This window comes from Ahaetulla prasina, chromosome 2, assembly GCF_028640845.1.
Source record: "Ahaetulla prasina isolate Xishuangbanna chromosome 2, ASM2864084v1, whole genome shotgun sequence".
NCBI classification, from domain to species: domain Eukaryota; kingdom Metazoa; phylum Chordata; class Lepidosauria; order Squamata; family Colubridae; genus Ahaetulla; species Ahaetulla prasina.
In genome coordinates, this window is record NC_080540.1 from 269,650,804 (window position 1) to 269,666,262 (window position 15,459).

General features: G+C 36.5%; 1 protein-coding gene across 6 annotated transcripts in view; it reads right to left on the minus strand.

Moving 5' to 3' along the window:
- Window positions 1-2,788: 2,788 nt before the first annotated feature.
- The window catches only part of FAM169A (family with sequence similarity 169 member A), a 35,707-nt gene continuing 23,036 nt past the window's right edge, over window positions 2,789-15,459 (minus strand). For 5 of the 6 annotated variants that reach the window (XM_058169179.1, XM_058169177.1, XM_058169180.1 and 2 more), the window contains exons 6-13: window positions 14,170-14,349; window positions 12,620-12,748; window positions 11,602-11,717; window positions 9,827-9,881; window positions 6,473-6,605; window positions 5,672-5,837; window positions 4,824-5,039; window positions 2,789-4,369 (exon numbers count right to left, since the gene is read on the minus strand). In XM_058169179.1, the coding sequence (XP_058025162.1) occupies window positions 3,884-4,369; window positions 4,824-5,039; window positions 5,672-5,837; window positions 6,473-6,605; window positions 9,827-9,881; window positions 11,602-11,717; window positions 12,620-12,748; window positions 14,170-14,349 (1,481 nt within the window). In that variant the 3' untranslated portion in view covers window positions 2,789-3,883. The remainder of the gene's footprint in view (window positions 4,370-4,823; window positions 5,040-5,671; window positions 5,838-6,472; window positions 6,606-9,826; window positions 9,882-11,601; window positions 11,718-12,619; window positions 12,749-14,169; window positions 14,350-15,459) is intronic. The other variant, XM_058169178.1, reaches the window with a different exon arrangement.

A 15,459-nucleotide genomic window follows, 5' to 3' on the forward strand; every position in this document is an offset into this window, starting at 1 on the left:
GCATTGTAAATTGACTTACAAAACCTGAACCTATCTTAGAAAACAGAATATCTGTATTCCTTGTTTCTTGCATAAATAACATCTTTTACTGTCAGTTTTTCCAATATTAAGAAAGTAGGGTACATAATAGCTGAAACTAATTTTCTGCGCCAGATTTCACATACATGAAATACAAATTGAAATATAAGAATATTCCAACTTGGCAAATATCAAGGAGCATCTTTGTAGTGAGAAAGCATATTCATAATATATTGCAGGTCATTAGTTCCAGGGAAAATTATCGAGGCATGCAAAATATTCTTAACTTGGGAATGTGTGGGTGACTGAACTGTAACCTCATTTTATGTTAAAATGTTTCCTGTATTAGCCTAGTGCATAATTCTTCACGTACTAAGATTTTTACTTGAAGTGGTTTTTTTCTTTATATGTAGTCAAATGTTAATGAAACTCTGAAGTTACTATATTTGCTGCTATCAATGTAGAATCATAACTCCCTCCGAGAGGAAGTGTGGTTAGAAGCTTATTACCCTTTCCTCTGTAATTTGGGATTAGTGTCAATCCTATTACCATTGCAGAGTTCCCCAAATTTTCAGAATACAAGGAGGTTTGACCTCAAGATTGGATAGGTTAGGATCAAAAGCCTGGAATATTAATAATATAGATTAGTAGTCCAATTATTGAACTGCATGTCTATCAGTAATGTTATTGCAGCCAATCTTAATGTTTTCATGTCTAGTATGTATAGCATGTTACATTATATTAATTTCATTTGGAGATCAAGGGACTAGGGTTCTCTTCTATTGAACCTAGGGATCGGATTTCCCAGCTACAATGTAAAAATCTTATCACTGATCCCTTGTTCTATTGGCCTACTATGTCTAGTTAGGTTCCATCAAGATGTATTGGGCCATGGGTGTCTGGATAAATACTCACCCATGCTGACTAAAGGAAGGAATTTTTCAAGCTAGTAAGTGCTATAAGAAAATTACAAATGTAAGTTTAACCAATTAGAAACAATACACACCATAAGGGAAAAACAACATATTAATTTAAGAAAGAATTGTATTAAAACATTTTTATCAACAATACAACTCATGAATGAAGGCAAACACGTGTCCCAAGTTAATGTTGCAGGATCCAATGTGGTTTGATCCCCAGGACCAGTTGTTTTGTCTTCCAAGCTTTCGGACTCATGCTGGAACCCATTTCAAGAAAAGCTCAGAAGACAAAACTTCTGGTCCCAGTGACTGACCCAGATTGGATCCTGCAACAATATAACTCTTCAGATAATTTCCTTAAAAGCATAGGCTGTAATAATGATGAAAAATGAATCTACTGCAAGTTTACACTTAATTACAATTTCATGACTAAGTCATGTAAATAAACAAACAAACCACAATATTTCTATTGAGCTAAAAGGTAAACATTTTATTAAATTTATGTAGAAGAGATTCTACATACTTCATGCAATAGGTACAGTAAAACAGTTCATGAAATCATACTTGACACTGGAAGCAGTAAGACCCTGAATAAATGATGAGATCCTAGAAAACTATATAGTTAAAAACAAAGTTGAGTTCACGTGCTACTTTAAATATTTATAAAATTAAAAACAGATGAATAATACTGCTTTTTAATTTTGTTTTGTACAGTTACCTTTTTCACTTCTGCTATGAACTTTTATCAAAAGCTGGTCTATTTTGTTCTTTGCAGACCCAATAATCATTTTCACCTATTTAAGCTAAACAATATAATCCTTTTGAGAATATGTTCCTTTGTGAAGCTGCACAGCACTGCACATTTTAATTTTGCTTTACAAATTTGTTTTTAACTAATTTCTCAGCATAATTTAAGTGTTTTACTTCAATAACTGCTGCAATGTAAAAAAGTTACAAGACGATAGTTGATAAGACACCAATAGCATATTACTGAAGCAAGGTTACCTAATTCCAGTGAGGAAAAAAACAACCAAGTTTTAGTTACATAATACATAGAAATATTTGCTATCATAACAAATCAGTATTGAATTTAATTCTTCCAGACCTTGCTACAGGCATCGTATATTTTTATAAACAATATGTGTTCCAAGAGATACTTTTGAATAATTCCAGCTAGTAGAATGCTTTCTGCGGAACATTTTTCTTATTTCTGCATACAAGGGAAAATATCCTTTTGGTTTATAGACAAAACAATGAAAAAGTTTTCTGGGGTGACCAGAGATGTCAAAATTACCTTTCCTTAAGATTTTATAACTGAATGTCCTAAAAAAGTTAAGCTCAGCTCTCATGTAAGAAGTAACGGCAACTGAATGTTATATAGACCAATTTAACTTACGGACTGAGAATATTTTTTATTTAAATGTACAAGTCAAATTATGGTTTGGGAAAAACACTGATTTAAAACATGTTTAGTATAGTATTAAATCACCACCAATCCAGAAGCCATAATAGTTATAGTCACACTTAACCACTTCACAAAATATTGTTTTGTTTTACAGAATGAGAATTATCAAGCCCCTTGGCATGTTTATCTAGCTCAATACATCTAACATTCATAGCTATTCCTTTCAAAAGCTGTTATCTAAGCTTGTCCATCTTGAAAACTTCAGCACTAAGTAGCAAAAAACCTTAAATTGTCAAAATGTCTTATTTTACCAACCAAAAAAAAAAAAGGGGGGGGAGTACAAGATACAAGCTTCTTTATGTGCTTCATAGAAAGTGTTTATATTGGAACTAAGATTTCTGCACAAATTCTAATACACAATATACAAAATGTACACTGGTAGAAAAATGTGTATCGTGCTGAAAATCCAAACAACTTGGCAACTCCATAAACCTCAAAGCCAAAACCTCTCATGACACACTTTAAAACAAAAACCAAAACCCAGCATCTCTATGTCAAGAGGAGTTATTTTTAAAAAAATCAATCAACTGAGCTATTATTGAGAAGCCTGAGAGCTTGTACAGCTAGGAGCCGACCAATACTGAAAAGAGTAAAATGAACACTTTCACGTATTTTCAAATTAATATTTTTACTAGCATATACTCAAACTGAAAACTGAATATGCTTCAAGCCAAAAACTGAATCTGTCCAACTGCAAATACTTTGAAAATGATACCTGTAAATTCTTATGACAGTCTAATCTACAATTACTTTGAAGAAGTACACTTTACTATGCATTAGGAGCTTTATTCACTGGCAAAATAATTGGGAGTACTTCAACACTGATTGAAGATTCAGGTTTAGTTAGGATTGTATAATCTTTAACGTGGGTATATAGTATCCATAGAAAAGTTGAAGGGTATTTTAAACTAAGCACAAATAATATCAAGTATTTTATATTTCTGTTAAAACAGGCTTGTAAATTTACTACAAAAAAACAGTAAAAGGGTTTGGGGAAAAAAAACTATAATTATATATACCTATCCCTGATAAACTTGAAAAAGCATCTAGGTGTGCAATTACCGTAACCATTTAGGGATGAAGAAAATGCCTAACACTTCACAAATTATGTGTTACTGTACACGAGGGATTACAAATAACCACTTGAGGCAGCTTAACAATGCAATTGTTAAGGTGGCATCTGTTAGGACTTTCAACATCTCCAAAATAATTGGTTTATAGTTACTGTCCCCACTTTAACTTCTGGTGTCTTATGATTATTGTTTAGCAAAAGTAGACATTTACTTCCATATCAATTCAGTTCCTTTTATGTAGTAGTTAAACAACAAAATAAGTAACAGACTATAAAAAACTGGGAATGATTCCAGTATTTAAATACATGTGTATCCTAAAGTGGTATGTAATTTTACAGCTTTTTCTGTGAAGAAACGAACACAATGAAAATGGCAATCATTCCCACTTAGGTTGACCACAATTCTGTTCAAATTAGTTTTCCTTTTTTCTTAGGTGGGCCTTTGTATCCTTTAGCCTTTCTTCGTAAGGTCCGCCTGTCTACTACGGGCACCTCAATTTCTGCTTCTTCTGAACTGCTGTCAGCAGCTCTCTCAGACACTGGCTCAGCTGACTCTTCAGACTGTTCATCCATTTGGTTCTTTTGTCCCTCAGAATGTTGGTGGTAAGAGATGTCCTCCAATTCAACCATCATCAGAGCCCCCTGACCCAGAGCAATGGGGGCTTCTGGGGAGTCAGATCCGCCCTCTTCGCTTTGCTCTTCCAAGGAAGAGGTTGTGTTGGGAGAGACATTTTCAGAAATGGCCTCTTCTGGAGCTTCACCTGCTACTGAGTTTGAAAGACCATTATTAGAAGATTCTTTTTCTGCTGCTGAAACAGGATCGGCATTTCCTCTTTTCCTTGGTGTAACCTGCTCCTCTTCTGCTGGCAGCTCAGATTCTGCCAAATTCTCAACCTAAGGAAGAAAGAAAACACCATTGTAAGTCAAATATATATAGAACACTACAAAACTCCTAAGAAATGCAATATCATAGATGTTGCTTTTAATCCAAAGAATACTTCTTTACTTCATTCATTTTCAAATGGAATTGTTAAATGTAAACTGAAATACAAACACTGTTTCATTTGTTAAAGCAAAACATTTTCCAAATGAATTTCCATTCAACATACTGCAACATTTAAAATGAGTACTTAAGAAGAAAAGCCGATGAAATAACTACAAGAAAAGTGAAGAGAGATAAGGAAAACGGTGATAAAGATAACTGGGAGATCATACTGCAACCTAAATAAGAACTTAAAATTCAAAGTATTGGAAGAAGAAAATAAAATCCATTGCTTGGTATTAAAAGCTATTAAATTAGGGGCCAAATGTAAAATAGTCTGAAAACATTGTTTTAACATTCCCTCACCTTATCTGAAATATTGTCATCACTGTCCTCAGTGGATTTTCCTGAAGAATCAAGGATTAATGGGACAAGTAAAGTTAAAGTTGCTTCTTCTGAACTGTCAGATTGTAACTTTGACTCGCCATCCAGAACTTCATTTGTTGTTGATCCTTCAGTCACTATTGATACCTTGATAGCATTTTCCATTATCTCTCCATTAATGGGTTCTATATCGGTTTCCTAAAAAAAACAAAAACAAAAAACAAAAAGAACCCCCCCCCAAAAAAAACCACATGAGCACATCAAAGTGATGCATCCATATAGAATCAACCAGAAGAATTTAGACACAACCGGACATTCAAACTGTAGTATTGAAGACTTCTCTGAATATTTATTTCTTGAATGAACTCTCTTATTTTTCCTTAACCGGGAAGAACCAGTAGCAATCCACCACTGACTAAAGAAAGAGTAAAGGTAAAGGTAAAGGTTCCCCTCGCACATATGTGCTAGTCATCTAGACAGCGCTGTCCAAAGACGTCTCCGTGGTCATGTGGCCGGCATTTTTAAGAGGGACTTTACTGCTGATTGGTGTATCTGTTTAACCACTGTCCAAAAAGGATGTCAACAAAGAAAGATCACACTTGGCAAAACTGAGTATTATTATTTGTATCTTCCTTCCAACTTTCTTTGCAGGTCAGTCCCCTTTCCCCCCTCTCCATCCTGTATATCTTTATATTCCTAGTTGCTAAACTTTATGGCAAGGAATGTCACTTTTTAAAAATGGTGTGTGATCTTATGGAAGACAACTGTCACAGAGGCAGGATTAAAAATGCTAGTAATAAATAATGCATATTTTAAAGATATCATCTTACCTCTCTATCATCTTGCTTCTCTGATGGAATACACTCCTGGAGTGTTTCTTGGACTGATTGTTTTGAATTCTCCATTAACTTTTCTTGCTCGCTGTCCATTACTTTTTCTTCCATCTCAGCTATCAATTCTTCTGAATGTTCAGATATCTGAGTAATCGGATCCAATCTATGCAACAGGAAAAAGAACAAATATATATATATATATAAGTTGCCAATAGCAACTTGCACACAACTTGATTTTTAGGACTGTATTAAATTATATACATTATTTACTGGCAAAGAACAATTGTTGGCACCTTCAAATCTGCTGGGTTATTCAAGCATGGAGGAAAAATAGTGGGAACAAATTATTTGGAGACCAGGAAATCCAAGCACGCTATTTTGTAACACAACACTGACAATACCTGCCTAGTGTCTTACATCCTCAACTTGGGATGGATTATGACTTACAGTCATCACAGATGAAATATCTAGTCTAATATTTAAACTCTTTTTGTTTCTTCCAAATCCTGAGCTTTTGTAACCTCTTTCCTGGTGAAGAGTTATAGAGAATTTGAAAACTTGCAAGACTGGTTTTAACTACTTTGATTGAACTTGATAAAAGGTATTGCCCTGCTACTGATGCTAAATTTTATGCAGATTTACATTCATTTCCAGAATTTCACAGTTTTAACAGTAATATATATAATAATACTGTATATATTATTCAGTGTGAAATGACATACTGTCTTTCTGTACAAATATGTGCAAGACACATTCAGAGATTGTTCATTTGTAATTTTATTGAATCACATCCTGTACCTGTTTCCCGATGTTTGAGAAGTATTTACATCTTCAGTTTCAGAAACTCCAGGTTCTTGAATTCTTTTCCCCAACTTTGGACGTTTCAGATGATTGCTTCGTGATCGAGTAGGAATTGGTAAAGCAGTAAGTTCTGGAGAAGGAAAAAAACACCACAAAACTTAACTTTGTATACAAATAATACCAAGATACATGACAAATTCAAAATATTTAATTGCTTTAACAATGTGTTACTAATGCGTAGGAGGTATTTTTACCGCACTTAAAGATATTGATTGATTGATTGATTGATTGATTGATTGATTGATAGGATTTTTATACCGCCCTTCTCCCGAAGGACTCAGGGCGGTTTACAGCCAAAGATAAAAACATAAACAAACATTAAAAGCTTATTAAAAAATCAATTCTAAAAATTTGGCCAAATCAAATTAAAAACTAACATAAAACCATCATAAAACCCCAATTTAAAAGTTTCGTTAGACTAGCCCTGCCCGATGAAATAACAGAGTCTTGAGTTCGCGTTTGAATGTTCGGAGGTCGGGGAGTTGGCCCAACCCCGGAGGCAACTCATTCCAAAGGGCAGGGCCCCCCACAGACAAGGCCCTCCCCCTAGGATTCGCCAGTCGACATTGTTTAACTGACGGCACCCTGATGAGGCCCTCCTATGGGAGTGCACAGGTCGATGGGAGGCTGTTGGTGACAGTAGGCGGTCCCGTAAGTAACCCGGTCCTGTGCCATGGAGATATGATGTGCCAATTTTCAAGTATTTCAATCTGATGTCTGGAGGCTGTTTGGATCTGGATGGAGTGGAACAGATTTTAATTCAAAACTAAGTTGACGTGGCTGTTTGGCCCTCTGTGTCAGGAATGTTACCATCCTTGGTCTTGAATGGGACTGCACTTCCCATTCAAGACCGGTGCACAACTTTGGAGTCTTTCTGGACTTGTTAAAAAAACAAGTGGAAGCTGTGGCTGGGAGGACCTTTGCACAAGTAAAAATTGTGCGCCAGTTTTGCCCTTTCTTGATGGAGAGATTCTGGAAACTGTCACTCACATTTAGTCTCCTAACAATTGGATTATTGCAATACGCTGTACATGGGGCTGCCCTTGAAGATTACCCAGGACCTACAGATAGTTCAAAATACAGCAGCACAAGCAGAAACAGGAATTTTTTGATATGCCCATATGTCACCACTGCTACCCAAGCTTTATTGGCTGTCAGTTGGCTTCTGAGCACAATTCAAAGTGCTATTGTAGTTACTACCTATAAGGCCCTATATAACATAGGGCCTAGATATCTGAGGGACCTCTTGTCTCAAATTGTTTCTTCCTGCACAGATGGCACAGGTCCCCTCTATTAAATGTTATCATCATGTAGGATTGAAGAAGTGTGCCTCCTCTGTCATGGCCCCCGCCCTCTGGAACAGTATTCCCCTAAGGATAGTGCTTTCTCACCTAGGGTTCTGGAAAATTCTAAAAAGTTGCAGGCCTAGGTCGATGTGTCAATATATTATTCTATTTATCAGGCCCTCTTGTTTGATTTGGATTATTTATTAGGTTGTTTCAGCCTGGGCTGTGTATGGTTTGATGTTTTATCTGTTTTTATGGATTTTTTGTTTGTTTTATATACTGTTCAGAGTCCACTGAAGTCGGGGGACTAATCAATTTGAAAAAATAAATAATGAACACCTTTCTTTCTGGGAAATGGAGGTAAGAGTGAAAGTTCTGGACTGGAGCCCCTGAAACTTAATGGCAACAGCCCAGGGACCATAGCCTGAACTCTCTGTTTAACAGTAGGATATATTTAGGAAAAAAGTATATCCAGGTAATCACAGATTCCCAGAACACTGTCAGGATTTTATGTTGTGGATTTTTGCCGAGGAAGCACAACACTGATTTTTGCCAAGGAAGCACAACACTGAGGAATAAAACAAGTTTATTGCAACACAGTTTGGGGAAGCTAGGCAGGTCCTTATTCCTGTAACTGGGAGTATTTCTATTGTTAGGCAAAGTGGCCCTTGAAGAGGGCAGAACTGGGGAAGTTCTTTGTTAAAGGAATGTTTAACTGCTGATAAAGGATGGAATGTTGGGATTTCTGTAGTTTACAATTCTCTGCCAGGGCTGGGCTCTGCCCTTGGGCTGGGCTGGGCTGGGCTGGGCTGGAGCGGGTGGGAAGACTTCTATTATGTCTAGATGGGATTGCAGTGGCTGCAGTTATCTGGGACAGGGAGGTCAATTTGGGTTTAATGAGATTAAGAAAAGAAATGAGCTGGGTTTGACTTGATCATGTTCGAAAGATTGGGAGGGCAGTCTCTATTTTGTTGATTAGGTTTATTTTCCCCCCCATTATATTTTATGATTCATGTCCTGTGAATTTGACCGGCTTTATCATTTCTAGTAACATTTGTCTCTGAAGTCCACTGCATTTATGCAAAATGAAATCAGTTCTTATATTTCTGTTCCATCTTTGAACTGCAGATCTGTGCTACCTACTAACAGGATTTTACAGGAGACTAATTTTTAAGAAGCTATTTGGGATTTTATCAACAGTGTGGTCCCTACTTCATCCACCCGTATACGCATGTGGCTACCAAATATACAATTTTACATTTTATTTTTTCTTATTTTTAACACAGTTGATTTTTAAATTACATTTTGTTCCAACCCATTCAAAGGAGAGGGAGTACTGTTTTCTCTGACTACATGCTTCAAATGCGTAAGGGCCAAAAGGCAGACTTGCAGACTTGTTTTCACATCATCATCATCAATGTTCCCCAGAAGACAAGATGCAGGCTGTAAAAGTCTAACTACACAGGGCTGGAAGGAAGGGAAAAAGCCAGATAATAGAATCTCCCAAGGAGATGTGAGGGCAACCAAATAACCATCTATCAATAGTACTACACCAGGAAGGAAGTGTCACGAGAACTCTGGAGAGCAGAGACAACGTGGTCTCCTTTCATCTCATGCTCAACCACAGTCCAGCTGTCTCCAGCCTTAAAGCCATCACATGAACCTTACTATTGGTATAATTTTTTCCATCAATATTCTGAAGCTTTCTGCAGTTGTAGTATCAAAATAAATTGTGTTTCTGTGTGTGAGAGAGGGGTGGGGAGGGAGGGAGAGAGGGGAGGGAGGGAAGAAGGAGCGAGTGGGGAGGGAGCCCAAATTGTGGAGTTTGGAAGTAGGGAGAAGATAAATGAATATTTTAAAAAACACACACACACACAATTGAGGGCTCCTCTATTAATAAGCTTCCTTTTGAAGTACTTCTTCTAATCATATGCATTCATGAACAAAGTAAATAATAGAAGAAGAATCTTTTCCAAAAAAGATGCATAATGCATTTTTTTTTTACCTTCAGAGGTACCTTCGTATACATCGAAGCCATCTTTATTTGTATGGACATCAACCTAAAAACAGGAAGACTTCAGTTTATAAATCCATAACATAAAACCAAAACTCTTTAAAGTAAACCACCGCTAATAGATTTCTTCCATTCATTCAGCTACATGTCCATACTGATTTTTTTACTTAACAAAACATAAATATAAAAAGTTAAAATAAATACATAATTTAAAGAGAGAAGAAAAAGGGGGAAGAAACTGGAAATTTAACATATAGGCGAAACTCAAAAAATTAGAATATCGTGCAAAAGTTCATTTATTTCAGTAATGCAACTTAAAAGATGAAACTAATATATGAGATAGACTCATTACATGCAAAGTGAGACAGTTCATGCCTTGATTTGTCATAATTTTGAAGATTATGGTTTACAGCTCATGAAAATCCCAAATTCACAATCTCAGAAAATTAGAATATTACATGAAATCAATAAAACAAGGATTTTACATAGAACAATATCGGACCTCTGAAAAGTATAAGCATGCATCATATGTGAGGCATATGCCTCACTCCACTCCTTGTGGAAGTCCCCAATACTTTTGAATGGCCTTTTCCTGACAATCCTCTCCAGGCTGCGGTCATCCCTGCTGCTTGTGCACCTTTTTCTTCCACACTTTTCCCTTCCACATGACTTTTTATTAATGTGCTTTGATACAGCACTTTGGGAACATCCAACTTCTTTTGCAATTACCTTTTGAGGCTTTCCCTCCTTATGGAGGATGTCAATGATGGTTTTCTGCACAACTGTCAGGTCAGCAGTCTTTCCCATGATTGTGATTCCTACTGAACCAGACTGGGAGACCATTTAAAAGTTCAGGAACCCTTTGCAGGTGTTATGGCTTAATTAGCTGATTAGAGTGGGACACTTTGAGCCTAGAATATTGAACCTTTTCACAATATTCTAATTTTCTAAGATTGTGAATTTGGGGTTTTCATGAGCTGTAAACCATAATCATCAAAATTATGACAAATCAAGGCGTGAACTATCTCGCTTTGCATGTAATGAGTCTATCTCACATATTAGTTTCACCTAAAGTTGCATTACTGAAATAAATGAACTTTTGCACGATATTCTAATTTTTTGAGTTTCACCTGTATATGAGAGAACTGAAGAACTACAAAACGTTTAAACTATGTTTCACCAAAACCCTCATCTGTACAGTCTGAGATAATCTATTAGGAAAACATTGTTAATATAGCTAAATAAGGTTCAATCTCTTTTCCTCTATGGTTTTTATAGATTTGAATGGTGGGGAGAATTAAAGGTTTTGATCCCATTTTTACTGCCTAAAATTAAAAAAATCACACCGATAAAATTGCAATTTCCTGATGATTTTTGACAGTGGAATTTGGAGAAATGTCACACACTGCTGAAACTGAATTAAAGTCAGGATGCATCTGCAGTTGTCTTCTGCCTTTTTCTGCCTGCTTACCACAATGCTACACAATCTGAGGCCTTCTTTGCAGCCCATAAACAGAAGCAGCACTAAACATGACTGCTTCAAGTCCAATTCCAAATGTATACTTTATTTACACATGAATATTATAAACTCTGGGGAGCGGAAAAAGCAATGCAAGTAAAATTGGATATTGTAAGAAGTTTCCCATTTTTCTACTTCAGTAAAAACATTAAGGATTTTGAAAAGGGAAATTTAATAAAATCATATGTGTACATATAAAACACAGAGCAGGTATTAAATAATTCAAAAGAAGCTATTTTATACCTACACTTAAGTGTGTTTCACAGGGGTCAATTGCCAGTTCGTGCGATGGGCTGTTATCCGTGGAAGAGTGCAGAAACCGTTCCTCATTCTGGGAAGTGTTAGCTTCTATTTGCAAGGCTTCTTGTTCATAGGGGGAAAAATTAAAAATGTAACCATTATAAAATACTATCCCCCAATATGAACTGAAAACTTATTTATTTATACAAGCGGGACTGGCCTGATTTTTAAATTCTAAATTCTAAATTTTAAATTTTTAATGGTAATTTTATTGGGTATTTTATATGGTCAATTGGACGGTTTTAATTTCGGCCTTATTGAATAAGCTTTTTAATTGTTATTTTAATATGTATATTAACTGTTTTAAATGAAGGCTGTACACCGCCCTGAGTCCTTCGGGAGAAGGGCGGTATAAAAGTTTAATTAATAATAATAATAATAATAATAATAATAATAATAATAATAATAATAATAATAATAATAATAATAATAATAATATCTGTTGATAATAACATTCTTTTTTGCCTTTTTCTGCGGGCAGACCTAAGCTAACTAAAAGAGCAGGCTCTGTTCTCTTCTCCACTAGAACCATTACAGAACTCCCATTTGGACAACCATAGAAAGGTTTACACTAGTCCTTACAGCACAGAATTCTGAGCCCATCTGGAAGGCTGGAATGGGGCAACTCACTGTGGCCCTCTTCCCATGAGACAACTCACTACAGGACACCTCACCGTGAGTTCCCGTGGCAACAGTGAATTAGCCACAGCAGGTTGTCCTAGACCTGGAAGCTGGGACTTTGCTTTTTACAGCAACACAATAATCTTCGACCACCAAATCTGTTCTGGTTCCCTTACCCCAAGCAATCTTCTTTCAGTTCCACAGCTTGGTTTGTAAGGAAGTTTGTCTTTGTTGTTCTTAAACAACAGAAATCTTTCTAGAACCTCAGGAAAACACCCACAGGCTAGTAAAAATTCTCAGACTCTATTTTTTGTCCAACTGCATTATGTGTCAATATCTCCTACCTTTGAGTTTTAAACTTTCTCTCTGCAAAACAGTAGCTATAGGTGTTCGCTGGTGCCAGTGGCCTATGCCTTCAACTTCCCACAGAAGGTCACGATCCCCTGGATATCTTTCAAAGTACTTCTGGCAAGCTGAGCAAGATAAATAGAACTCATTCAGTAAACCATCCATCATACAGATGTGTTTTTATTTTATTTTACAAGCTTCCCACTCTCTCCCACAAAATATGGCAACACTTTTATTTTAGCATTTGCTTTAAAAGGGTGCATTAAAAACCTAACTGTGTCACAGACAGAAGCACAAGAGCACTCTGCAGATTGTAGAGAACAGGTACATGTAGTACATCTATCCAAGTTGAATACAACTGCTTTAAAAGCCACAGATAGCTCTTGGACTGCTAAACGTTTGTCTTGCATAATATGCCGATGAAAGCAGTGCTGAATATAGGCAATTCAATACCTAGGATGTTACAGCTCAGGGAATCCTTTAATAATGTTCTTAAAAGATTACAGGCCTTACCTAAATTTCTCAGATATTTGTGTCTTGTGTGTATAAGGATGGAATTGAAGCTAAAATAGCAAGAATGCAAAAAAAATATATGTTCTGATAACTGAGATTTTTTTTTTTAATTTACATTTATATCCCGCCCTTCTCTGAAGACTCAGGGCGGCTTACAGTGTATAAGGCAATAGTCTCATTCTATTTGTATATTTACAAAGTCAACTTATTGCCCCCCCAACAATCTGGGTCCTCATTTTACCTACCTTATAAAGGATGGAAGGCTGAGTCAACCTTGGGTCGGGCTTGAACCTGCAGTAACTGCAGGCTGCTGTGTTCTAATAACAGGCTTCTTACAGCCTGAGCTATCACTGCCCACGGAAAGGATATGCAATATCCTTTCAGAATATCAAACTCTATTCCTTTTTTTTGAATTTTATTTTTATTACGATTTTCTTTTTTCATAACAATTGTACATATTCAACAGAACCGTGACATTACTGTATATTTTGGATCTACCTTCCATAATTTCTATATACATTATAGACATCTAATCATCAATGGCCTTATATATATATTTTGTTTTCTATTTCTATTGGTTGTCCATGTGTACCTATTTTCCCAGACCGCATAGTATTCTGAATCTTCTTTTTCTTGTAAATCTATAATAAGCCTATCCATTTCTGCATAATCATATACTTTTTGGATAATCAGACTCTCTGGTGGAATGTTACTGAGTTTCCAATATTGCGCAAACGCAATCCGTGCAAAATCAAATATCTTGTTCTTTTATCAAGTTTTGTCTTAAACATTCCCAAGAGAAACGTTTCTGGGTTCAGTTCAATTTGGCATTTTGTTATATCCTGTAATCATCCCTGTATCTTGACCCAGTACTTTTTTGCTTCGGGGCACAACCACCAGACATGAAAGAAGGTACCTTGATGTTGATTACATTTCCAGCACTTTGGACTTAGATTTGGGTACATTTTGGCCAACCTAGCTCTATTCCTAAATTGCAAACAGTGAACATTCTGAAGTATCTTGCAGGTCTTACCAGTACGCATGAAAGATGTCAGAGGAAAACGTAAACCAAGAGCATCTTCTGTGAAAGAATCCACAAAATCTTCCAGCATCAGAAGGCCAAAGTCTTTGTTCTGATGTTTCTTCCTCACAAACATTGTGTCCAGAACAGGAAGCTGATAGCTCTGAGTAAGAAAAGCACTACAAATGCTCCCTGCAAACACAATAGCCAATTCTAATTAGCATTTCAGGAAAAGTTATTTTTACATACCTGAGACATTTTATTTCCCTAAAATAAGTTTTCAAATATACATACCAAGGGCTCTGGGCAACAATAATAAAATACAAAAAATCTATAAAAGCCTTAAACTTTAAAAGACTGATAAAAATACGTTTTTTAACTTTAATGACAATAATTGGCTCCATAATATTCGCCATGCAATCATCACCCAGCTCTAAAGCAGAGGTTTCCAACCTTGGCAACTTTAAGACTTGTGGACTTCAACTCCCAGCAAAGCTGGCTGTGGAACTCTGGAAGTTGAGAAGTCCAGAAGTCTTAAAGTTGCCACGGTTGGAGACCCCTGCTCTAAAGTCCATCACATTCTTTTAGATCATTGTAAGGGGATCTTTTGTCCTTTCCATTGGACCTGTCCTGATTATTGTGCATGTAATGCAAGCAAAATCCAGATAACAGTCTGTAGGCCTAATGAGCCTATTAATTTTTAACTGGCTCTTCACATTCTTCAAATTAGAATAAGCTAAAAGGTCAGGTTATGGATTATGAAATCATACAGTCTGGGTTTTTTTTATACCCAGGAACAAAATCTTAGTCTTCCCTAAACTTTGCAAAGAATCTGGGGGGTGGAGGGGAGGTGTTATCTTCTTATTGCTACCATAGCTACTCCAGACCAGGCATTATCAAACTGATGACATGAACACAGATGACAACCCTATATGCAATCAGGGTTGGCAAACTAGGAGCAAGCAGTATGAAAGTAACCTACTATGGAATTTGATCCTCACTGCTCCAGCCTGCAAGTAACAAAGGAGCAGGTTAGGCAAACCTGCTCTCTACTAATAGGAATGTACGATTCCAAAAATAGGCAAACCACCCTCTAACCCAGAGGTCTCCAAACTTGGCAACTTTAAGCCTGGAGGACTTCAACTCCCAGAATTCCCCAGCCAGCTCTCCAGGCTTAAAGTTGCCAAGGTTGGAGACCCCTGGTCTAACCTTTCTAAAAACTCTGCACAAAATTATTCAAGAAAGTCCAAATATCAGCAACCAAAACAAAAGAATCCCTTGCCATCTGGTTTTTACTCTCCC